General features: G+C 38.1%; 1 protein-coding gene across 1 annotated transcript in view; it reads left to right on the top strand.

Moving 5' to 3' along the window:
• Nucleotides 1–27,887, top strand: part of LOC145981588 (adenylate cyclase type 6) — a 464,667-nt gene that overhangs the window by 357,989 nt on the left and 78,791 nt on the right. The window contains exon 6 of the mRNA XM_083114946.1: nucleotides 25,218–25,339. Coding sequence (XP_082971072.1) covers nucleotides 25,218–25,339 — 122 coding nt within the window. The remainder of the gene's footprint in view (nucleotides 1–25,217; nucleotides 25,340–27,887) is intronic.

The raw sequence follows: 27,887 nt of genomic DNA on the forward strand, positions 1-27,887 counted from the left end.
AAAAAGATGTTACCACTGAAATGCATATGTCCTGGTTACGGTTAGTATATTTTTAGGTATTTATTTTCACTGTAATTTACATATGTGTATGTCTGTAGGCATGTGAATGTTACAAAGTGTATGTATCTCAAGGATGCAGTGAAGTACAGTTTCCATATAACATGTCTCCAATAATCACTTACAAGGCATATAAACATACAACTCATCCTCCCTTCAAAATGCCATATAAGTAGTAACATCTTTTTGGACCATCCTCTATACTGATAAATTCATCCTCGGGACTTCTCCCCCCCCCCACATTTCCCCCTCTAGATGGCTGCTGATCAGGGCCCTAGCCAGAATTATATTTCAGGAAGGGCTCATCCCTTATCAGTGGCCGCCATTAAAGGTGAAAGGTGGGATAGAAGCCATGAAGATTAATTTCTCAGCATATTACAACTTATTACACAAGATGTTAAATCCCTACTAAGGAAGTAAAATATATACTACAGTAAAACCTGTCTATCCCGAAACATGATGGTTCCGATGAAAATTTTTCGTCTTAACAGTTTTCCTTCTTATACTGGGTTGACTTTAAATACAGTATAGAGCGCTGCAGGAAATAATGGAAAGACAGATTTACATTTCGCATTACTTATAATGCAGAGTACTAATGCATGTACGTACATGAATAAAAATGCGATACATTCATCAATTTCATCATATCATCACTCATCCCCTTCTTCGCAAATTAGCCAAAAGTGGCACGAAAAATGAAGTAAAATGGATACTCACAAACATTCATACCCATGCCAGGATTCGAACCCGGGACGTCTGGCGTCGTAGCGCGATGTGCATAGAGGGAAAGAGAAAGATTGAAAGATGGAATAAGAGAGGTTAACAAAGATTGAGATAAAAGTGAAGAAAAAAAGCAAGAAACAAATAGCCAAAGAAAGGTGGAGAAAGAGGGTAAGAGATGAAAGAAAGAAACTGAATCGTAACAGCTATGAGTATTGTAGCGCATTCTTTCAACAGAGGCGTGTTCCACTTACAGTATTGCATTGTTTTCTTGCGAGCGAAAAAAATAAAGGAAGAAATTTTCGTCTTACTGAGAATAAAAACATCTCCTTGGTCTTTAATTGGTGTTCTGTTTCCGCCTTAAGCAGGTCATTTTCAGGTATAATATCGGTCCGTTCCTGGGACTTTTTTTTCCGTATTTACAGGTTTCCTTCTTATAGAGGTTCCGGGATATGCAGTTTTTACTGAATTTAAATTAGATATTTATAGGATTTCGGGGGGGGCTTCAGCCCCCTAAGCCCTTCTCCTCGCTACGTGTCTGCTGCTGATAAGAGATGAGCCCCTCCCGAAATAAAATCCCGGGCCTGTCGGGACTGGACCTACAATTTAAAGTGGGATCCGAGCTACTATGTGCCTACACCGGGTGCGTGGCTATTTGTTTTAAAAAGAGTTACTGCTGCATAACATATATAAGTATATTGTAAAATGATGTAGACATTTAAGCTAAGAGATTATTGTTTTGATGTTATTATCTAGATAATAACAACAAACGTATTTTTTAATAGTAACACTTAAAGTCCTCTAAAAATAAGACTATTATTTTTCGTTATTAAGACAGTAAATATAGGGGAGAGTTGCCGAAATTGGACCGTTGCCTAAGTTGGACCGCCTTTGTTTTTGCCTATAGACGAGTATTTGAAACAGGTGAGTTGGCACTACTGGTTGGCGTCAGTGCCATGTACAAATGACTGAATGGTCAGTCAACTAGAGACGTTCGACGAGGTAGGAGTGCTGTTATTGTGTTTCCATTGTTCGTGTTGCAATTATTGTGCTTCCGATCTTAAGCTCTTGTGTAGACTAGGGGTAAGTAATCAAATGCCCTGTAGTATATTATAAAAGTGCCATTCATTAATCACTAACTACATGTGGTAAAACTATGGTTTAGTTGCGTATGTTCGTGTACAGTCATATTTTTTATTAACGGGGTATAATTGCCTAAGTTGGACCACCACGTGTTTCCAAAATTAGACCGGGGGGAAGTATGGGCTGTGGACAGAGATGGAATTGCAAATGGCTATAGCAGCATACAATAATGGGGACTATGTCTTGAACGTGTGTAGTAGAAGGTATGGCTTGTTTGATTTTACAGCTGACCAAATATTCAACGTGGATGAGTCAGGTTTCACCACAGTCCAGAAACGTCCACAAAAAATTGCAGCAAAGAAAGGAAAATCACAGGTAGGTGCTGTTACAAGCTGCGAACGTGGAGTAAATACCACAATCGTGTGTGCAGTGAGTGCTGCAGGTGTCTAGATACCGTAGACATCCATACGTACATGCCTTTTGTAAGAGGTCCAACCTAAGCAACCTGTGGTCCAAGTTAGGAAAGCTGTTACCTATAATGGACCGATGTCACTACTTTCGTTTATGTACCCTATTATATTGGTTCCTGCATTTCTTGTTGAAATACATATACGAAGTAAAAGCTAATAGTTTGTGCTTCTCATACCTACAATTTCGTTCTTTTTCTGTGTCTTGTTTTTGATGCAGAAGCATAATAGTACCAACTGGTCCAATTTCGGCAACTCTCCCTATAATTATTACAGAAGTATATGGACCAGGGTGAAAAGTAGGGGGCGCCAAATCTCTACGTCGGGTGAACATTTTATCTTTTGTCGCCCCTGATCATAAGTCATGGTGTAATTTGGTAATAAGTTACTAATAACATACTTTACAAAAAATAAAAAAGCCACGTGCTGTAGGTGGGACGAGGTGAAAGAAAAACATTGTAACTGACGTTATAATTAGATTCTTCTTTTAGATGTCTTTATAAGTGTTTTACAAATGAAAAAATCTATATAGCAACCAGTGCGTAGTTAGAGATCGGTTAGTTCATTTGAACTCTCCAGCCTAACTATTGCCTATTTTTGTGGGAGTAGGAAAAGGGTTATTATCCAGGTTTATTATCCAATCTCTATAGAGAATACAGACAGCTCTTTCAGGAATTCGATCCGAAATATTTTCAATAATCCAATTCCCTCATGCTCACTGCTGAATCTTCTCCACATCGTTCAAAGGCAAAATCCTGAGAGACCTTTATGCATTGTTGTCGTGCCCAGCATTGTTTTGGGTTAAGCTTTGTTTGGGAACAATTGAATGTCGATTTGAATTTCTATTCCATACGATCTGCATGGGCAGTTGCTTTCAAAATAACTATGATAGAAGCAAATCGATCTCTGACTAAGGTTGGGGAAACTGCTGAAAGAAATGGGGGCTTTGCTGTTGGTAAACATGCGTAGCCACTGGGGGGCGTGGATTGGCTCTACCCCACCTATAAATAGTTTTAGAGCTCGTGGTCAACCCGAATAGCCTATTCTCTGTCTGTTGTAAGAACGAAGAACTGTGAAATCCTATTGATTGGTCGAATGGCACTTATGCAGGCTTGCGAGCAGAAATACAGTGCATGTGAACAAGGGCGGCCGCAATTTTTTTTTCTCAGGGGAGCAGAGTTAGAGTTCATATCTTGCCTTTCAATGCCAAATAATAAAATGGCCCTCCGACCTGACACTGCAAACAAAACTCAACCCGATGCTTGTGGTAGCTAGGGAACGGATTTTAAGGTGCAAAATTGTGGTTGGGAAATTGAAAAAGGTTCTGAAAGTATTTTCAAAAAGGTGCAAAAAAAAGGTGCTGATTAAATGCCTTTATTCAATGCTCTCTTTCTCTGCCCCTTCTGTATATAATGCCCGCGGACTGCGTAGAGAACTGTCCTTCTGCCGAATAGGTTTTGTGGAAGTTTGTTTTCTCTCGCTTGTTCTGCTACGTTATCTTGGGATCTATTGGGTCTGCAATGATTATATTATGCCATTTTGTAGCTCGCGTTCTGCTCTTCAAAGTGAGACCATAGGATTTTATGTAGCTGCTCAGGAAGTCCAATTTTCTAACAAATCATGAAAGGAAAAAGGTGGTGGAGCATCAAAGATGGGGAAAGAAGAAGATAAATGTTCTAATTTCATGAAAAGGTGCAACAAAGTGTGTTCATTTTACTTGATTTCATGTCCTAAAATATATATCTGAAACGATCTGTATGAAAACACTATAATTTTTGAAGGGTGCTGCACTTACGTCTACGCGTAAACAACGCGTACATTCTACACGTAGACTATTTTATCACGTAGATGACGTAATCTATGAAACCACATGGCAAAACGTGATAACTTAGTAAAGGGCGCCGTGGAAGTAAAACAAAATTATACTCCGTATCAGTTGCTTATGTTTGAGGAGAACTTTTCATGCTCTTCCTTCCAAATTCGAACAATTTCTCACCTAGGAAAAATCTAACATAGGAAATATTCTAGTGTTTTATGGGAAAAATACTAATTTTACCTCACGACTGCCATCTGTTGTTTTTTTTTTTGCATACTATTTATCTTCTTCCATAGTTGATAATAGAAGAGAAGATAAATTTTGTTGTAAATATGATTCTTGTCAGTTCGTTAGGAACCAATATAATTGAAAATGTTAGTTTCCTTAATGAAAGCCTTGAAAATTAACATTAATGCATTTTAGATTGTCTACGTAGTCTATGTAAACTACAACCGAATGTAATCTACGCTTAGATTACGTGTAGACAACGCATGTAGACGTAAACTAACTTATAGTGTACGGCACATTACTGCTCTGCACACAAAACATGCACACACCGTTCACTGGTTTTCATTAATTCGTTTAAGACTAAATCATATTTGTGTAATTACCTTCCATAAAGTCTATATTTTCTCTTTCAATCCTTTATCCCATCTTCCATAACCTTTACTCCAGTGGCGGAACGTGTTAAGTTTTCCAGTAAGTTGTCCCAGCTGCGTATTTACAAACCTCCAGCGATATTTGGCTTCTGATTGGCTGCCATTCCGGAAGTTAATGCAGCGTTTCTTCAAGGTAACGCTAGATGGCAGGATGCAATTTCATAGTGAAGATTTCAGATATCCATCCCAACAAGATAAGAAACTCTTTTAAACTCAGGTTAATTTCTTAGCATAATCTTTTAAATTAATGTTTTAACAGACAGAAATCAGAACTCTTCTTGAAGTGAATGATTTTTCTATTTAAAGTCATATCAGTGCAAACATTGTACTACTTATGACCATGGAGAAAATTATGTATATCCAACGTATAGCATTGTAAACATATTTCTTAATATATTTCGACAATCTGATTACAAACGTCATTACTATATAATCACGAGTTTAATTTTTCCATACTTTTGCTCCAAACGAATAAGCAAGGAACGATGGACACGGAACATAAACACTTCCGGTGAGCACAGCCAATAAGAAAGCGTTATATACCTCTGGTTCTGCAGCACTCTAGGGTTTGTAAGGACTCAAGGACTGGCTTGCGCGTAGGCAGTGGCGGCGATTAGGTGGGGCGGGTGGGGGCAGTTGCCTCCACTTTTTACAACTTTTGCTTCTGCACTATGCTAAACCTTATCTACCTAGGAAAAGTAAGCTGTCCTTGCCCCTCTAGTTTTGGCACTTTGCCCCTTCAGTTTTGGAACCCAATTCTTCCTGTTTGTGAGTAACCCCTTTATTTTTTTCATACCCATCGTCGCGATTAGCTTAAAAGGAAGACGTACAGGAATAAAAATACAGCCTCTTCCTAGCCAAGTCTTGGAAATGCAAACCTTGTCCCGAGCAGAACGGTGACCTAAATGAAGCTCTCAAAAGCATGAACGAAACAATCAGCCGGCCATATTTGCTACATTAGATTTGCGACGAGGTCTAATGCAATTTTCCTTGCTAGCAGCAAATTACTCAATTCCACATCACGTAGGGGAGAACGCTTCTTCCCTGGAAGTCTTGAAATCTTCAGTTCTCTTGCAGACGACGTGTTAATTGCAGAAACCCACAGCGTTTCGTCTTCTTTGTTCTAAACTGTCGCTCGAGGCTTTGCTAGGGGAGACAAAACTTGCGTGCGTGTGGCACATCTTTCTTTATCTACTCTCTACTTGGAAGACAAAGGTTTGGAGGCATTCTGATAGTCTCTACTGAGGTACTCACATAGGGTATGATGTCGACAACCATTTCAAACTCCTATAATTCGATTTTCTGTCATTGCCTGGCTGTTTCTGTTCTGTCCTTTGTACTTTTTCGACTCTAAGATTCTTCTTTTCTGATTATCTTTACATTAGTATTCATATGCCACACAGAAAAGCCGACCTCTGTGCTATGACGCCAGGGTCCCTGATTCAAATCCCGGTCTGGGCATCGGTGTTTTTTGTGATTTTTTTATCAATTTCGTAGGGGAGGGTGGAGCAAGCACCCTAGGCCCTCCGTGTGTACGTTCATGCTACCATTCTTTTTTTATTCTTTCTTTCTTGTCATTGTTTCCTGTTTAAAGTATTGTCTGTTAACGTTATCTCATCTCATTCATTTTTCTCCATTCTATTTTCATTTCTAAATTTTTCTTTTTGTTCCTACAATTTTTTTCCACTTCTTCATGTTTCATTAACACTTTCTTTGATTTCCTCTGCTTTGTTCTTCTTCCAACTACGTTCCTAGCTGTTATTTCCTCTGCTCTCTTGATTTTCTTTCTGCTTATTTCGTCTTCATTTTCTGTTGCGTTTAATGTTTGATTTTCTTTATCTCAATATCTATTTCTCTCTCCTTATGATCTTTCAAAAAACTTTAATATTTCTTTCTATTTGAATCCACTTATATTTTGTTTTTTAAATTTTTATTACTCTCAGCTTATTTACTGTCTATACCGTTTGAATGTAGAGGAAAAGGTCTAAATATGGGCCCCCTTTTTATGTTGTCATTTTCGGAGGGAAAAAATAATATAACAAGCACCTGCCTTTAAAATGCATATCTATGAAATATATACTTAAATGTAATAGCATGCTAAAGTATAGAAGGTCTCCATTTCTTTTTATAAAAAGTAATTTCAAAAAAATGGTAAAATGCTGTACTTCAAAATTGTGATCTAAATATGGGCTACTAGTGGCAATATCAGAAAAAGCAATCAAAATTTTAAAAACAGTCATTTATCGCTAAAATATTATAAAATTCATATTTATGAATAATCTGTTTTGAAAGTCACGCGGAATGGGAAAAATCGAAATTAAGAAAAACATCCAAATATTTGTTGAAAATGTGATCTCAGCATTAGACCTCATGTCATAGCCCATATTTAGACCATCACGCTATTTTTCTTCTTCAATTTATTTTCGCTCTCTGTGGTACATATTTCACAAACAAATCATTGCATTATAAAAGCCCACATTTGTTTTATCTACCGCTAATATCATAATCTATACAAAGCAGATGAGATTTCAGAAAACGTTGAGTTAAAACATACCTGCAAAAAGTTTTCTGAGGTCGCAATTCTATAACAGCGTCCAAGGCCGAAACTAACCACCACTTTCTCTTGCGAATTGGCGCCCCAACCTTTGTCCTTGACAGATAACCAGCCCCCATAGCCTCTGCCAGGCTGCAGCACCTGGGAACGCTGATAACTCCAAAACCCATATTTAAACCTTCGCCCATATTTAGACCTTCTCCTCTACTGATCGTCCGTGTACTCCTATATTATACAGTGTGTCCCACATATCTGTACTGAACGATACATACGATGCGTACCAGTTTATGTGGTACACGCTGTATTACATCGTACATATTAACTTATATGTATTGTTATGGGAACAGGCGTCAAAGGCTAAAAGCAAAAACCAAGTTATCTCAAGCACACTGACCCAATCAAGGTAGCAACAATAACAAAATTCCTCTGGCTAGACAGAATCCAACTTGCACCTACCGAGTCGCTCTTCCTGATCGAAAGAGGAAAGTAGTGGAACGGTGGCTCGCAAGCTCATGAGTAGAGCCCGGAAGTTCAGGCATTTATTTTCGTTAAAATAGGCAGGCAAAAAGGCATTTATAATGTGGAAAATAGGCACTAAAAATGAAAAAAAGGCAAAATAAACAAAAAAAGGCACATTTGGAAGTCGCTTACTTTTATCTATAATTTGTGGCAAAATGTTAAAATCTACATTGGGAAGAGCATTTCCATTTTCACCAAATTCACGCACGTAACCATGTAACTTACCACTTAATGGCACACTAAATTTCGACATGATGACAACTACACGATCCTTTTCCTCCAAAGTGCAGAACTAAACTAAAGACAGAGAACTTGATTTTGGAATGCATGCAAAGGCCCTTGGGCATTAGTGCTGTTTCTTGTCAATAACGTCCTGACACGGACGCTGGACTTGATGACGTAATTGTGCAGATGTTCTGCAACAGGTTTTCAGCAGTCAATCATGCACAAGGAAATGTTAACCGAAAGCCAATATCCTAACTCAGCATGAAATAATTTTCTCTCACACTTTTCTCCTTCAGCAACATGAAACATGCCTGAGTTCAATATTACTTAAGTAAAGCGAAAATTATTCACATAATAAACGGAAGGAAAATAAATGCCAACGTTTTTTGGGAAAAAATAATAATAATCGCTTGGCTTGCGAGAGGTACTGGGATCGTTGCCCAGCATCTCCACCACGTAACGAACCTTAAAGTTCGTGGGATCTTATGAATACCTAAACTGTTAACCAATTAATCAATGGGTGATGTAAACTACTCATCATTCATCCTCTTGATGAGACCACTCATCATTGGCAAGACGAGTTAACGCTTGGCAATGCGAAAGGTACAAAATCACACTAAGGAACTTAACTACAGAAAAGACAATGGTCACTCGTTGGGCTTTGTGAACCGTTGAACCTGAATCATGGCTGGGTGTAGGATAATTACCTGTCTATCTGAAGGCTTTAGCTGAATCAAATAAGCGAGGTCCTCTGTAAGCTTCTCCAATTCGTCGACCAGAGCGTCGTTGCACTTCTGACCTACTGCCTTGCTGACCACCTTCTCTCTCTCAACTCAATCCCAAAAGTCAGTCCTCCCTCAGCTTGTCTCACCTCTATATTACTAGACCATCGAGCTCTTCCTCTATGCCGAATCGTGTTATTTAATTGCTACCATGCAAACCGCTGACTCTATAACCAGAAGTATTACCTGTTTCCTGAATGCTCAGGAGGTTTGCATGGCACAACACAATGCATTGTAAACATGCCTCAGAGGTTGAGACAACTGAGAAAAACAAGTGAATGCCCTGGTCAACATGAAGCGTTCAGAGAGACTTAAATAAAATAAACATATAATCTTAGGGATTGATACGATACACACTTTTTTTTAAAAAAAATGGTCCAATTTCATTGAAAAAGGCAAAAAAAAGGCATTATAATTAAAAATAGGCAGTGGGGTCCCAAATAGGCAAAATAGGCAAAATGAAAAGGCTTCGAAAACATTCGAAACAACATAAAAAACGTATATCCGGAAAAAATTTATCAATATATCCAGTAGATAAAAAGAGGCATTTTGCCAAACTTCCGGGCTCTACTCACGAGAAACACGGCACATGGCGGGTCTGTTAAGTACCCCGGACTTTTGGGAAACATCAGGGGTGTTCTAACGTTATCGTGGCCGCCCGGTCGACGCGCGCCACCGCTCAGGTGCCGATAACCAGCACCTGCTATCCGGTTGCCTCGCTCGTGCCGTGGTCGTCACCAGAGTCCGATGGCTAACAAGGGTTGCTGCCCAATTAGGCGAGTGTTCTTTGCTTGTCCGCCTTCCTTACCTCTTCACCGAGTCAAGAAGGGCTACCTCCAACCTGTAAACCTCAGTTGAACATTGTTTTACTGCTACATCCATAAGTGACATCCCTCGGAACTCGTTAAACACTTGTCACATTACAGTATACATAGACATATTATTTATTTATTTTATAACATATCTATTTACATGATAACATACATACGAGCGAACAGAAATGAACAAGTTACCATGAAAACAACATTAGAACACTTACTAACTAACTCTCTATCCTTCTTAAACTCGAAGACTTATGCTTGCAGCAACACAGGCCTTCCATCTGTCCCTATCCTGAGCAAGATCTATATACTCTTTTCCATCCCTACCGATTTCCTTTAGGTCCATCTCAAAGTTATCCTCCATCTCCGTCTTGGCCTTCCTACAGGTCTCTTACCATCAGGTTTCCCAACAAGAATCCTGTAAACTCTTCTTTCCTCTCCCATTCGTGCCACATGGCCTGCCCACCTAAGTCTTCCTGATTTAATTATTCTAATAATATCTGGACATGAATAGAAATTATATAGTTCTAAATTAATGTAACCTTCTCCACTCACCTGTTTCCTCATCCTTTCTAGGTCCAAATATTGAACAGCTAAAATAGTAAATGTTTTAGGGACCAATTATTCTGTGGGGATGAATCGAATGTAAAGTTGAACCGCCAAATTTTCAAGACAGTCTGAACAGGATGTCTGCAAATAGGGGTACTGAGACTTCTGGGACATACTGTACTTTCCTGTTTTGCTTTCTTTTCCTGCATAATTATGTTTATTGATCTTTTTATTTCTCTGGCTTCCTTATGATCTTTGCATGTCTTCTCAAGGCTCAACAAATACTCTTATGCTGTCCTACAAGACACGTTTCTTTCATACAACGTTTCAGAAAAGCCTCGAAGCTTCATTTCAGCGCTGTACTTCGTAACTGAAGCCAATAGAGTAAAACGTATGGGAAATTTAGGAACATATTAGCGAATCCTCGCCCCCCCTCTCCCCCTTAAGCAGCGTGGAAGTTTCCTCAATGGGCTCGTTTGCTGATGGACTTTCTTTCGACACAATCGACGGATAAGCCAGGCGTGATGCCCTTTCGGCATCCTTTGCGCTCGAGGCTTCCGCTTATTGATTCTTTTGTTCGCGTTGTATTCATGGAGTTTTCCTCGCTTGCTTCCAATGGATGTGTTATGTAAATATCGGTTCTTTTCTCTCCCGCCGGCATATCGGTGGTGGGAATAAAATATTCAGGCTGCTATGGCCGTAATCTTTTTACTGTTTCGGAGGAAACATACACGCGGAGAGACAAACGTATAAACAGAGCGAGTGAAAGTGGACCATATACACGCACACAGACAAGGAGAGAGAAAGCGCGCGCGAGAGAGAAAGAGAGATATAGAATAAAACAGAAATAGAGAGAGAGAAAAAGAGAGAGAAATGAGTGAGACAATTAAAGTAGAAATAAGAGAAAGGAGAGAATAAAACAAAAATGAAAGAGAGAGAATAAAACAGAGAAATAAGATAGAATAAACAGAGAAATGAGAGAAAAGGATACAGCAAAACAGAGAAATGAGAGAGAGAGAGAGAAAGAATAAAATAGAGAAATGAGAGAAAAAGTAAAACGGAGAAATGAGAGAAAAATGAGAGAGAATAAAACAGAGATATATTAAAACATAGAAATGAGAAAGAAAGAAAGAGAATAAAACGGAAAAATGGGAGAAAGAGAGGGAGAATAAAACAGAAATAGAGAGAGAGAAATGAGAGAGAATGAGTCAGACAATTAAAGCAGAAATACGAGAAAGGACAGAATAAAACAGAAATGAAAGAGGGAGAATAAAACAGAGAAATAAGAGAAAGAGAGAATAAACAGAGAAATGAGAGAAAAGGATAGATCAAAACAGAGAGAAATGAGAGAGAGAGAGAGAGAGAGAGAAAGAATAAAACAGAGAAATGAGAGAAAAATAAAACGGAGAAATGAGAGAAAGAGTATAAAACAGAAATGAGAGAGAGAACAAAACACAGAGATATTAAAACAGAAATGGGAAATAGAGAATAAACCGGAGAAATGAGAGAAAGAGAGGGAGAACAAAACAGAAATGAAAGAGTAAAACTGAGAAATGAGAGAAAGAGAGAGGGAATGTAGCATGGAAATGAGATAAAGGGAGAGAATAAAACTGAGAAATGTGTGTGTGTGTGTGAGAGAGAGGAAGAATAAAATAGAAATTGGAGAAAGGGATAGGGTCAAACAGAGAAATGAGAAAGAGGGAATGAAACTGAGAAATGAGAGAAAGGGAGGGAAAATAAAACAGAGGAAAAAGAAAAAGAGAAAAAGAATAAAACAGAGAAATGAAAGAATGGGAGAAAGTAAAACCCGAGAAATTAAAGAGAAAGAGGGAAAATAAAACAGAGAAATGAGAGAGAAAGAATAAAACAGAGAAATGAGAGAAAAGAGAGAGAATAAAACATAGAAATGAGAAAGAGAGAATAAAACGGAGAAATGGAAGAAAAAGGGAGAGAATTTTAAAAAATGCCGCCCGGAGTGTGGCACTATGACCGAGAATATGTGAAGCCATGTCTACAACACTTACGTATGAACATAGCACGATGCAATTGGCAGTGTATAACTCTTTACTTGTCTTAATGTTACTCTTGACAGTACTGCAGTAGCGCACTTTGAATAAAATTTATTGCACCTCTTTTGTACACTGAAAAAAGCAATACATAGTGGTCCTAGGAAGTCCACATCACATTTAGATCAACGTTTAACTTTAGTGGTTTTGAATTAACACAAACAAATCGTTATAACCAACACCATTTTAACAGAACTGAGGTTAACTTTGATCAAAATGGACCTCGTGAATTGTAAATAAGTTACAACTGGTATGCTCGTATGAACACACCTGTCTTTTAATACAATCATTTTCTGCTTTCTTAAAAAATACATCGATTCTCTACCTCTTTTCACCACAAATTGCGATTCAATTGTATCTGTGCCCATAGGCGTCCGCATGGGGTGGGGCAAGAGGGGCAGTTGCCCCCTCTAATACTCCAACTTAGAAATTGAGTGTAGAGGAATCTTTTCGCCGTTATTAAAAATATAAACTCTTTTAAAAATTAAGTATTTTCAAACCGACGAACGTTAGGAAAATGTATTATTTTCCATGAAATTGAACTATTCAACTTAGTTCGCTAAAATTCTTGTTGTTAAGACTCCCACACAATTTATTCATTAGATGTGCAAAATCAATTACCCATATATTGGAAATCTCTAGCGGCGATTGGGTGACAAAAGTGGGGAGGGTGCAAGGACAGTTGACTTTTTCATTGTAGACAAGTCTTAGCCAAAAATATTGGGGGCAACTGCCCCGCCCCCCTAATATTCGTCACTGTTCGAAGTGAATACGTTTTGCGTAATTGTTTTCAATCTGCTGTACGAAATCATGTTTATTTGTAAAATAGTCTGTGAATCACAGAGAGGGGAAATAAAGGTGGGGCAATGAACAGTGATTTTGGGCGCATACGGACACACTCTATGTACGCAATAGGGATGACCAGATCCAGATCCTGGCGGATCCGAAATCCAAATCCGGTTGGTTCCGGTAAGGATCCGGATCCTAAAATTTTTCGGATCCGGATCCAGAACTTTCATCCGGATGAGGACAAATTGAAGTGGGATCTGACCCTCCGATATCCATGAAACTTGGCAGGTGTATAGAGGGGCCCAAAGGAAGAAATACGTGTTTTTGTGTTTCAGCTAAAAAAAAACTGTTTTAGAGGGCAAAACCCCCCTCAAATGTCAAGATGAGGACAAATTGACGAAGGGATCTGACCCCTGTGTGCCATTTCCATTAAATTTGGCAGGTGTATAAAGGGGCCCAAAGGAAGAAGTATGTGTTTTTGTGTTTCAGCTAGAAAACAGTTTTAGGGGGTACCCCTCCCCTCAAACGTCAAGATGAGGAGAAATTGAAGTGGGGATCTGACCTCGAAACCACGTAAATATGGCATAGGAAGAAACAGGGGGCATAGGGCCCCTCTATACACCTGCCAAATTTCATGGAAATCGGAGGGGGACACAGGGGTCAGATCCCCACTTCAATTTGTCCTCATCTTGACATTTGAGGCGGGTTTCGTCCTCTAAAACAGATTTTTAGTTCAAACAAACAAACACGTATTTCTTCCTTTGAGCCCCTCTATACACCTGCGAAGTTTCATGAAAATCGGAGGGGGACACAGGGGTCAAATACCCACTTAAATTTGTTCTCATTTTGATATTTGAGGGTGTTTGACCACTAAAACAGTTTTTTAGCCGAAACAAAAAAATACGTATTTCTTCCTTTGGGCCCATTTATACACCTGCCAAGTTTCATGGAAATCAGAGGGGGACACTTAGATAACCTCCCTTGTTAGTCTTACACTTTGTAATTATATAACACTGCATATATTATAATGTTTTATTTTAAATTGTAAAACTGTAACTGTAGAACAATTGTATAATTTTTGTATAACATTTCTATCTTGTTAAATGTGTTAAAGGTTTCATCCTGGAATGGAATGTCTCACATTTATGTGTGTTTCCATTTCCAATACATTCGAATGAATATATATTCGTTTGAATGGGATTTACAAAATCACCTCTGAGATTTTATGTGAAACAAGTAAGATTATTTTTGTGCACGAGTGTGTTAGCTGATGCGTAGCAAAGCATTTTAGGAACAACACTTGAAAAAAAATTTGAAGGACTAACTAATGAAAAATTTCTTTGCAATCTGAGATCATAAAAACTTTTAAGGTGTGGTAATATCATAATGGGATTGAGATACGAAACTCTCGGATCCGGATCCGGATCCGGAACTTTTTGATTCGGATCCCAAGGGATCCGAATTTTTCGAATGCGGATCCGTTTGGCCATCCCTAGTACGCACCTGTCTAGTGCCCATGAAATGAGATTTCTCTTTCCCCGATTGAACTTTCATGAAGGCTTTTGCCCCCCCCACCCCCCCCAACAAATCAGAGGGTCTGCACACGTCTACACCCTGTCCCAACTAACTGTGGAGCAAGGCGGCGCATAGCGTCAGAGAAAAGTGGGTAATGTATTGGTCAGAGCGAAGCAGTAGACACTGATGGGAAGGCTGGTAACTGCAGTCGCACAAATCAGCCCCTGACAACAACTGGACGAAAAACAAACATTTTATACAGTACAATACAAACTTAAGGTGCTTGTTTTTACACTTCAATCCATGGCCACAAGGATCGAGATAAGAACTGAAAATGAGCGTGTAAAATCAAACAATGGTCTGAACCTTAACATCTCAGAAATAGATAATTTTTGGTACAGTGGTAGTACCAGTAAAGTTGACTAAAACTGACAAATTTCAGAGTTTTTTCTGCTCTTAGTTTTTGAGTTATTGACTTTCAAAAAAGCAAAAATCCCAAAATTTGACGACATTTTGAAATCTTTAGACAGATGTAGATCAAAAACTATTTGACCTAGAGAGCTCAAATTTGTGTCATTCTCTTCTGCTTTTAATGAGCTTTAATTTGAAATGCAACATGACTGTGCTATTTGAATTTGGTAATTTTTAAAACACTTACATTTTTTTTAAAATCTCAAAAACAATTTTTTTTAAAACAATATATGTTTTGAATACATCAATTTACTATTTATGTGGAAATTTTCATAATGGGACGTCAATGGGTTTCTATGGAAATTATTTTTTTTCTAAAATGTCAAATTTTGGGATTTTGCCTTTTTTCAATAACTCAAAAACTAAGAGCAGAAAAAATCTAAAATTTCCAAGTTTATCCTGTTGATAGGTACAATGAATAAACAAAAAAAAACAGAAATAATTTTTATCTGTTGAATTGGAATCGAACCCGATAAGTAAAACGGAAAAACAACCTGACTGTACATTTTTGCGTATAACATTTTCATTAATTTCGGTCAATCAAATCAAATAATTGTTAAGGGACAAGAAGTTAATGTTATAATTTTAATTCTCCTGTCCAAAAAGAGAATTTTACATTAACAGCACTTATTGAAATTACAGACGACATTGTTGCGTTTTTCGTGATGTATGATCGACAAGGAGTGCTTGGGCGAGGACGGAGATGGTGAAGTGCAGAGTGCTATGAGGTACAACTCAAACGTGTGTCTCCCCGATGGTGAATTGATAAAGTCATTGCCTTGTAATCAAGGGGTCCCGGATTCGATACCCGGTGGAGGCACAATGGTTCGGATCCCACTTTAAAATGTAGGTCCAGTCCCGATTAGGCTTTCTGTGCATAAAGTGGACTTAAAACAACAAAGAGAGATAAGTACATTGTTGGCCATTGTGATCAGCTCCAATAAATAAGTGCCCGACCCTGTGGCCGAGTGGTTAGCACATCGCGCTGCGACGCCAAGGGTCCCGGGTTCGAATCCCGGTCGGGCTTGGTTGTTTGTGAATGTCCATTCATTAATTTCATCATTTCATCACTCATCCCCATCTTCGCAAATTAGCCAAGAGGCACAAAACGCGAAGTAAAATAAACTAAATCAATCAATCAAAAAAATCCAATAAATAAGTGATAATTTTAAAAATTTACTACGGGTATGCATTTTTGCCATACCGGCCCAATTCGATCACTGCTCGTGCGACCATTTCTTGTGTGGCTTTAATATAGGGTGACCATAATATTTTGGTCCAAAAATGGGACATTCCAAGGAGATAAGTTTAGCCCCTCCCTACCTGAAAAATCGGTCAGGTCTAATTATAAAATCATTGTTAAAATTAAAGTATTATTATTTGAAATATGATCTCCCGTTATCAAAAGGTATTAATTATTACAATCTCGGTGCGACTTATACAGTATTTCTGGTCTCTTCTGACCAACCTTTGACGTTAGTTCTACGCTGAAGCTGAGGAGTGCCAGAATTATTTATTGAAAAAAAAAGATCTTCTTAAGAGCAGCTTTATTCTTCACCAACCGTTTATAAATCTTCCAGAAAACCTTACGCCACACTACTGCCACACAGCGGAAGATTTGTCACTTTAGTTCGTGTCTCGTTGCAATTCCGTATTCAAACTGTATGTACGGTTCTTGGCCATGCTTGTTCACGGCTCTACAAATAACAAAACACACACAAAACAAAACAATATCTCTTTTTTAGCATGAAATGTCTCAAATTTAGACTTGTTTTAAAGGTAAGGTACTACTTTACTATAGGGGTGACATCTATAAATCATTCATTTCGCACTTTTTTACATTGCTAACGTACTATTTTGGAATGCGGAACATTTCCTAAGGTGAAATAATGAATTTCTAACGAAGACAATATCTATTTCTTACATTTACGAGTACTTACTGTTACTTGTTATTTCGATTCTGTAACACATTATGGCGGGCGATAACGTACTGGTTCAGGGCGCGTTGTGCGAGTGTTTTGTCGATTTATGCAGTGTTGCAACCTTGTTCACCTGAAAATACCTACTCTCGTGCCCGGATTTGAAATTATGCTAATATCTCGCAAACCATTGACGTTAGCCTCACAAACCATTCACGTTAGCCCCAAAAACCATTCACGTTAGCCCCAAAAACCATTCACGTTAGCCCTACAAACCATTTTCCGTAAGGTTAGCTTAGGCAAGCATAGTTAAAAAAAAATTAAAAAATTAAAAATACTCGACACGTCATGTTCTAGTGAAAACACACCGAGTTTGAAACACTGAAAACGGGGTTTACGTCATCTAACACACGGAACATTGTCGGACAGAGATTTTCGCATAAAACAGCATGCATTCACATTAAAGTGGATCACAACTACATTCACGGACTTCCACAAGCTACAGAAAATGATTTGCGTAAGTACTTTCTCCTGTAAAAAGTAAGAAATCCGTCACCCCTATAGTAAAGTGTTACCAAAGGTAACTCCTAGACTTTTATAAAACTGGACAAATGGTGGCTTTCTAATAATATCGACGGGACGACCGGGACACGCCTCTGAAATGGGACTGTCCCGGTCAAGACTGGATGTATGGTCACTCTACTTTAACACTAATCTTATACAATTTTTGAGAAACCATTTCCTGTTCTTCATTATATCACTAGGTGGCAGTAGCCTTAATGGTTCATTATTTCACCATCCGAAAAGCAAGTAAAATTAGATGAAGTAATATTCTTTTTGGACAAATATGAATTTTTATATGGGAGTTTAAGTATTGAGGGGTGTATGAAAAATCCAATTGACCAATGAAAGTTATTCCTGCTTTTTCAGCCTCTCTGCAATTTTCTTCTGCATTTTTTACTTATTACTTATCATTTCTGTTATAGTTCTTTTCAGTTCTTACGTCGGGCGCTCTAGGTGCTGGCAGGGGAAGTGGGGAGCGGGGATTATGCAACAGACCAACTAGACAACAGCAGTGGCGCCGAGAGACACGACGCGGCCGGAAAATGTACTACGTGAAACTCGTTCTACTGGCCGCTACGTTTCTTATCGTGCTGGATTGGTCGCTTCCCCGCTCCCCACTTCGCCTGCCAGCTTCTAGAGCGCCCGCCGTAAGAACTGAAAAGAGCTATATAGTATTTTTCGACATAAATGTATCACCGATGCACGATAGCTTTTGCCGCCATTACCGTCGACTACGTGAATCAAATGTTCAGTGTGTTCAATTATGTAACCCCCTGTTAGTGTAGAAACCACGCGGTAGTTTTACAAGATGACGTGTGAAGGTTTCATTGTGAATTCTTTGCCCAATTTAATTTTCTATATTTGCCTAACCTAACTGAACCTAACCTAACCTTCCGTGAATGGTTTGTGGATCAATTTTAGCTTAAAACCCTTCTGTAATAAGTTTGGAAACACTGCATATCAGTTGACAACTTGATTCAAGATTTGCCCGCCATACTGTGTGTAACGAAACTGAATTAGCAACGAACAATAAATACTTCTAATGTGAAAAATTACGCTTTTTTTAGTGTAAAAAGCAAAATCCCACGTTCAGAAATGTTCCGCTATGCATAACAGGTAAGTACAAATGTAAATAATTAGGAAATAAACGTGTGAAATGTGTTTTCACTATACCATACTGTTACCCGGAAAAAAGTCCCCAGTACGGACCGATTTCATACCTGAAAATGACCTGTTTAAGGCGGAAACGGAACACCATTTAAAGACCAACGAGATGTTTTTATTCTCAGTAAGACGGAAATTTCTTCCTTTATTTTTTTCGCTCGCAAGAAAACAATGCAATACTGTAAGTGGAACACGGCTCTGTTGCCACTCGCTTATCGGTAACATTGTCGATATGAAAGAATGCGCTACAATACTCATAGCTGTTACGATTCCGTTTCTTTCTTTCATCTCTTACCCTCTTTCTCCACCTTTCTTTGTCTATTTCTCCTCTGTTCTTTCGTCATCTTTCTATTTTTCTTGTTATCTCTCTTTGTTTCTGTCTTTTTCTTCACTTTTATCTCAATCTTTCTTCACCTCTCTTATTCCATCTTTCAATATTTCTCTTTCCCTCTATGCACATCGCGCTACGACGCCAGGGGTCCCGGGTTCGAATCCTGGCATGGGCATGGATGTTTGGGAGTGTCCATTTTACTTCGCTTTTTGTGCCACTTTTGGCTAATTTGCGAAGACGGGGATGAGTGATGATTTGATGAAATTGATGAATGTATCGCATTTTTATTCATGTACGTACATGCATTAGTACTCTACATTATAAGTAATGCGAAATGTAAATCTGTCTTTCCATTATTTCCTGCATCGCTCTATACTGTATTTAAAGTCAACCCTGTATAAGAAGGAAAACTATTAAGACGGAAAAATTTCATCGGAACCACCATGTTCAGGGATAGACAGGTTTTACTGTAATTTCTTTTTAACTCATCTACTTTGTAATGATATGTGTAAAATCGTACATTTTAGTGATAAAAGCATGAAACTTCGCATGTGGTTTAATAGTCGTCTTAACACCATTTTCAAGATTGGAGGTATTTAAAATGCCCTCGATCACCATAATTAATCCATGCTGTTACAGTACGCGTACGAGATAGATGAGTTTGAATGAACAGAATCCAACAGTATTGGATGATGGTGGGATCACAAACAAAGGAACCTGCGCAGAACCGTGTATATCGTACTCGCGCGTGTAAGGGGAAGGGAAGAGTGGAGCAGGCTTCCCAATAGGCCGAGCTGGAGGGATGGAGGGAAAGATGCGCGAAGGCTTTTGGCAGAAGGATATTTTGTTTGTGGTCGCTTTATGAAGGAAAATTTTCAATGCAAGAAACCTAGAAGCTTTTCTTGACAAGTCTCAGGAGCAAAACAGTGCGTTAGTACGAACGAAAAGTAGTTCTCTGCGGAAGTAGTGACTTGAGAGCGTTCGACCAACGAACTCGTGAGAGGGGAAGAGATTACATGCAGTTTGCAATCTGAAGTAACACTGCTTAGCTCCACCCACTCGCTTTCTTCCCTTCTCTACTGTTATGCGCGGCGTTATTCCCCAGACTCCCTAGACGTAGTATAGAATGGTTAGAGGAGAAGGTCTAAATATGGGCGAAGGTTTAAATATGGGTTTTGGAGTTATCAGCGCTCCCGGGTGCTGTAGCCTGGCAGAGGCTATTGGAACTGGTAATCTGTCAAGGACAAAGGTTGGGGCGCCAATTCGCAAGAGAAAGTGGTGGTTAGTTTCGACCTTGGACGCTGTTATAGAATTGCGACCTCCGAAAACTTTTTGCAGGTATGTTTTAACTCATAGTTTTCTGAATTCTCATCTACTTTGTATAGGTTATGATATTAGCGGTTCATAATACAAATGTGGGCTTTTATAATGCCATGATTTCTTTGCGAAATATGTACCACAGAGAGCGAAAATAAATTGAAGAAGAAAAATTGCGTGATGGTCTAAATATGGGTTATGACATGAGGTCTAATGCTGAGATCACATTTTCAACAAATAATTGGATGTCTTTCTAAATTTCGATTTTTCCCATTCCGCGTGAGTTTCAAAACAACAGATTATTCATAAATATGAATTTTATAATTTTTTAGCGATAAATTACTGTTTTTTGTAAATTTTAATTGCTTTTTGTGATATTGCCACTAGTAGCCCATATCTAGACCACAATTTTAAAATACAACATTTCACCATTTTTTTGGAAATTGCTTCTTTTTTTTAAATGGAGACCTTCTATACTTTAGCATGCTATTACATTTAAGTATATATTTCATAGATATGCATTTTAAAGACAGGTGCTTGATATATTCATTTTTTTCCTCCGAAAATGACAAAATAAAAAGGGGGCCCATATTTAAACCTTTTCCTCTACTAAAGTCGTTTTCACGTTCAGAAGAGACAACGGCGCTTATGGAGAAACAGCACAGTGTTGCCAATACAGCGCTAGCTCATGTCGCCGGGAAATGATGACCTTCCTTCACAATGAAGGTGTTACGTATTTTGTATATATAATGATAATTATATGTAATTATTAACATTAATATTATACTGTGAATGTTACAGTTACCCTTTTTACTATGACCCATTGCGATCACTACACACGCGAGTGTAATGCACGAATATGACACTTCAGAAATCACTTAAAAAAGTAAAAATCACTGAGAGCTCACACAACTGAAAACACTTTTTCGAGAGAGGGAAAAAGTCTAAACAGACCAAAGCAGATCTCTCACTCAAGTAAGGGGAACCTGGCACATGGGTTAGATTAAGTTGCAACCCAAACAAACAAATGAGTTATGGCCCACGTGAACTGATAAGACGTGAATGACTCAAGCAAGGCATGTCATATTTCTATCTTGAAGCCCCATATTTTGTCACGTGTTGGAAAACCTTTCAAAGGTTAATATGGTGTCTATGAATTTATGTGTACGTTGGAAACTGAAAGGTGATCTTCATTTCAGTATTAATGTCGACAGTAATGTAAACGAAAACAACGTGTATTTGCGACAGCACTAATGTTGCTCACAACAGCAGCATTGGAAATAATTGTCAATTATTAAATTTAAGTAATTGCAATTCTATTATAACAAACTGCATGAAGTTCATATTTTTACTGAATGGAAATAAAATAACAACTGGAAAACTTGGTGGTGATTAGCCGGAATGCTGCGGTGAGTCGGCTCAAGATGGCCAGACAACGTCTCCTTACTTCGCGCGGTTCGGGTTAAAAAGAAACAACTCCAAATGCATGGAAGTAATATTTCTGGGAACCTTTGAGTGGTTATAAAAAATAATTTCATTATTTTCTCCACAACTTTGTCGCTGGAAGTTTTTACTTGGAATTACAGAACAAAAAATGGCCAGCGACGACATTTTCTACTGCACGAATATAAAAAATCTCCACATACTTTATTTGAATATTTTTTAATGCGAATATGATTTAAAGTATTGATAAATTCTGAGCACCACCATCACCTACGACAATTAGAAAACCGTGTCAATTTTTTTCATAATGAATGCTTCAATTTTACGGCATGTTTCAACGTTAGGAATGAAAACAACGTAAAAATTGTGTTTTCACAGAAAATTTGCGTTTTTAATTTATCTAAAATTATGTAAGCAAGTTACCAGTTTTTTGTGTTGACCATCGTATTCTCTACAAAATTTCCTGCAAAACTGCAGGTACCGATTTTACTTAAGCTAAGTTTGTAAATCCAGAAATTTGACAACAGCGCGCTCGTATTTCCCATAAGAAAACCATTGTCCATAAGAGGCCTTTCTGTCTTCTGAACGTGAAAACGACTCTAGCCAGAATATTGATTTCTATCAAGAAGAATTCTGCAACTTTGCTGTTGTTCGACTGTTTCTTCTTTTGATTTCAGTTGGTACTACATCCAGAAAAAACAACTATTTCTGTAACTACAGTGCAAGATGAATTTTCTTCATATTTATCCCAGAAATTAGTAGCGGATTCCATTGTTTGTCGTTTTTTTACCGTTAGGACAGTGGGGCTTGAAAAGGTGAAGCTTTCTTTGATTTGTTTCAAACTCTGAAATCTACTGTTTACTTGATTTGCTAGAATATTTAAAGCAGTGTAGAAAAGCTCAATTTTCTTGCCTGTCGACTATCCTTCGACGACGTAATCAATGACTTGAACTATTCATCTAATGAAGGATTTCTTCTAATCTAGGATTTTAATTTCTACTTTTCTAGTGATTAATATTTTCTGTTTGCTGTTGTAGGGGCATAAAAATATAGTATGTTTGGTTGAAAATATACTTTAACTTCGAAAGGAAAACTTTTGTTAAATATCGTACAGCAGGGGTTGCGGGGGTGTTATTTACGCTCCTGAAGGAAGGCCACTGTGGACACAAACACAGATTGACTGACACCATGCGCTCAGGAACAGCAAACCCTCTAATGTTGCTGTAGGCTCTAGATAGTGTTGCCTGCAAATTCTAGAAAGGTGGACTCCGTACAATGGACATAGTTGTAATCGTCCTTGCCATGAGTTTCGCTTAGAAGCTCGGATACGAACGTTTGATGGTGGCAAGCGGAACTTGCGAAAATTTGGGATATCTAGATGTCACTAAAATGGACGAACCTTGGAGTGAGGCAAAGAGCCATAACTGGATGTAACACCAATTTTAGCTTGCGTTTCCCACGAGACGGGACTTTCATCTGTCTCGTGAAAAGCTGTCGCTTATCTCCTCTAGTAACTAACACTAAGCCTCGCAGGGAAGAAATAGCGTTTGGCATGGGTGACCTGGAACACCTTTGTAGAACTGACACCTACGTTCCAGTTCTTGCTAATGGCACCACCTGCTGAGAATACTTTCGCCGTTTTTGAGAGCTACATCGTAGCTCAGTACGATCGGTTGAGACCCGAGGGGGAACGTCAATGATACCCCAAGAGTTAAAAAGGAAGAGAAATTGAACATATTTCCTCTACAAGATGTGCTCTGTACTAACATCATCTTCGAGTGGCCTACCAGGCTGACCAAGTTCGGCGAATGGAAGCCGAAATGGGTAACACTGCTACCAGTGTTATGTATGGACATTTTGAAGTGTGGCTATGTGGATAAATATGCAAGTGATTTTCCAGCAAGGACCCTATCCTCACGGCGTTCGAGCTCAGTTGTGAGCTCCGTAGTCTGAGCTTTATGGAGCGCGAGAATCAGGTAAGTGGACGTTTGCGTGTTATATTCCTTGACGCAACGTGTCCTAGTCTTTTAAGCTTCACAAGAGATAAATTCTATAATTTTCCTACTGATCCTCTTGTAAACCTTCCGTGTACTTCCAACTATGCAGATACAGTGGCTGTGACGAAGGACAAGACACCCTTTGACGATGTCAATTATGATTTCGTGATGTTACTAAGAACAATTACTGATTGTATGAATATTTCCTCAGGAACTGAACTTCATTATAAGAAATAATTTTAAAATTAAAACAATTTGATTAATGGATAACCTTTAATACCGTTGTTGATATACAGGTGACTATTCCAAGTATCATTTAATGGTCCAGTCTTTGCTTCTGTTTATGCCACTGGAATTTATACAACCCATATATTCACATCCGTGGGATATGATAATTAGAAACCATAAGTGCTGATAATTAACGATTAGACTTCAAAACTGAAGCTGTTTGAACAGCAACATGCTCTTATAAGCAATCTTGAAAAACGCGCCCCTTAAATATAGACAATCAAGGTATTTTTCGTCACTAACACGCATTTAGAGTGCTTTCGTAGGCCTTATTGGAAAGTTTTCCTTTCCTTTGACCAATAACGAAGATAAATCTTCAAACAGGACCAATACAAGTTTATTTACACAGCTTGTATCAAAGATATAGTAATAAATCGGCCGCCATTTTGAAAACGTCCGCCATTGCTGACCAACGGGGTATTTTAAATACCTCCAATCTTTAAAATGATATTAAGACGGATATTAAACCACATTCAAAGTTTCATTCTTTTATCACAAAAATGCACAATTCTGCAAAATATCTGCAAATATCGGCCCGTCTATTGTGATTTCGCATTACGGCAGATTTTTCCCATGCTTGTAACTCGGCCAATATGAAGGTTGCAATGTGTTTTATACTCCCATTACAAGTCATAGAGGAGCTCGAACATTTTACCACTAGATGGCCATAGTTCATGTTTCGAAAAATGCGTCATATATGATGTAGACAGTATCAAAATGGCGGCCGTTCAGGAGAAAGTGATGTAAATCGTGTAGTTCCTGTAGGGGCTGTGAAAATTGTGTTTACAGAATCAAAGTGCATCGGATTGTTGAACCTAAACAACAAATGTGGAAAAAAATTTGAAACAATAACGCTGGAAATGTCTAGCGAGGAAGCATGGGAAGGTACTGAATATCTATTGCGTAAATGGAGTACGTATAGCTTTCAAATATTTGGCAAGCTTCTCTATGACTTGATGTATCATACAACCTGATAAATTCCTTTACTATTCATGACTGAAATGTGCTCAATTATTTGTGAGCACCCTGTATATTCATAGAAATATATTATTGTTAACGGCATGTGGATATTGTGTTGATTTCTCAATATTCTCATCCCAGGAGAGACTCCTGCTGTCAGTGTTGCCAAGACACGTTGCCTTGGAGATGAAAGCCGATATAGCTGGTAAACCAAAGGACACCATGTTCCACAAGATATACATACAGAAGCATGAAAACGTGAGGTAAGTGCTTCGATGTACTTTTGCTCTGTGTATAAACCCTCTGACATTCCTAAACCCGAATGTTTATTGTCGCAGCAAGATATCTACATTTTGGGACTCGGACATTTTGGTGCTAGGACGTTTTGGTGCCAGGACTTTTTGGCGTTAGGTAAATTTGGTGCAACACACTATGGTGCCTGGCCATTGTGGTGCTTAACATTTGGTGCCTTTATCTTTACACACCCTACAAGAACTGACATTTTGTCGTGTTTCTTTCTTTTAAAGGTTTTAAAAGAATACGAAAGATTAGGGTCATTTTCACAAGTCGAAATCCCAAATACAGGGTGAGACAGAAAAACCTGATGATTTGTAAAATGATATACTACAGTAAATAAATAAAAGAGAGTTTAAGTAGGAAGATCCATTATGAATTAGTTACTTCCCAGCATGAGAGCTGTTCACTAACGAAGCCATGAGGAAGTAACTCAGATTCAGTATTTATAGTTACTAAAAAGTGAATATCCTCCCCATGAATGCTACATGCCTTGCCCCCCGAAGTATAATATTTTTAATAATGTCATGGGATGAATATAGATTATGAGACTCAATGTTAAGTTCCTTCTTAATATATGTTCCTCTTTTAGTGTAAGGAACCACGTCTCACATACAAATTCACCTTGCAAACCCTACCACAGCTAATAAGTAACGATAGTGATAATACTACAGATCAAATTTTTCACATCAGACAGACACTTGAAAAAAAGTTGGAATATAATCAAAATGTCCATCAGCTAGTCATTGATTTCAAAAAAGCATATGATTCGGTCAAAAGATATAAATTATATAATATATTAGAAGAGTTTGGAATACCTAAGAAGCTTGTTAGTATGATAAAAATATGCACCAGTGAAACAGAAAGTAAAATTCATGTGGGTTATTAATATGTCTGACAAATTTACAATTCATGATGGGTTAAAACAAGGAGATGCATTATCTCCATTGTTCTTTAATTTTGCCTTAGAATATGCTGTTAGGGAGGTAAAAGAAACTAAAGAAGGACTAAAATTAAATGGTGTGACTCAGTTGTTAGCATATGCAGATGATGTAGACTTATTAGGGGATGATGTGAATACAATTAAGAATAATGCTAAAATATTTTTCAAAACTGCTAAAGAGATAGGTTTGGAAGTTAACAAAGAGAAAACTAAATATATGCTTACAGGCCGAAACCAAGTGTTAGGTAATAATCAAAATCTAATTATTGATAACAACTCGTTTGAAGAAGTTTACAAATTCAAATACTAAGGAGTAATATTAACAAATGAAAATTATATTAAAGAGGAAATAAAATGTAGGCTTAATTCAGGAAATGCATGTTACTTCTCTCTTCATAAACATTTGTCTTCTCGTTTAATATCTAAGAAACTAAAAGTTTTAAAATATAGAAAACAGTAATTTTGCCTGTAGTATTATATGGATGTGAAACCTGGTCCCTTACATTGAAAGAGGAACATAAATTGAGAGTATTTGAAAATAAGATCCTTAGGAAAATCTTTGGACCTAAAAGGGATGAGGAGACAGGTGAGTGGAGAAGGTTACATAATTTAGAACTACATAATTTGTCCAGATATTATTAGAATAATGAAATCAAGAAGTCTTAGGTGGGCAGGCCATGTGGCACGAATGGGAGAGGAAAGAGGAGTTTACAGGATTCTTGTTGGGAAACCTGATGGTAAGAGACCTGTAGGAAGGCCAAGACGAAGATGGAGGGACAAAGTTGAGATGGACCTAAAGGAAATCGGTAGGAATGGAAAAGTGTGGATAGATATTGCTCAGGATAGGGAAAGATGGAAGGCCTGTGTTGCTGCAGCCATGAACCTTCGGGTTTAAGAAGGCTAGAGAATTAGTTAGTTAGTGATAATAATAGGTAGATTGATAGATCGTTCACTAGATAGATTGATTGAATTATATAATTTTGCTTTGCCTTTTTTCCACTTTTTGCTGATAGCGACGATGCAATGAGTGTTTATATGTTGAAATTTATGAGGGACATCCACAAAGAACACCCATGCTCAGTCCCGGATTCAAACCCGAGACCCCTGGCGCACAGATCTAACCATTTCGCCACGAAGGTCGACTATAGATCGACCAGATGAACTCCTTAATTTTAAATTTGTGTTCGTGGACATAAGTTACACTTGCGAGCACCATAACTATATTTTTAAGAACTGAATCTTTAAAATTGTATTAACTAGTGTATCTGTGTAATGGCCGTTACTTTAAAAACGGTCTTGGCTATTTTTACGGTAGTTTGATGATAGCGAAAATTGACTCTCGTACCGTAATTTCTTCGCTAACGTTTAACAGTGCAATCATGTGATGCAAAACCCAATTCTTTTAACATCTGCTTGATACAACCATTTTTCTCATACCTGTTCAAACTGAAAAATGAACATCACTATTAAGATCACTCTGTATATGTCACGTTTTATTAATATGGCTTAACGATCGAATGGATCAGTCCCACACTGTCTTTGAAATATTATATGCCCTTAAAGATCCCTCCATC

This window comes from Lepisma saccharinum, chromosome 29 (genome assembly GCF_977018435.1).
Source record: "Lepisma saccharinum chromosome 29, izLepSacc3.1, whole genome shotgun sequence".
Lineage (NCBI taxonomy): Eukaryota > Metazoa > Arthropoda > Insecta > Zygentoma > Lepismatidae > Lepisma > Lepisma saccharinum.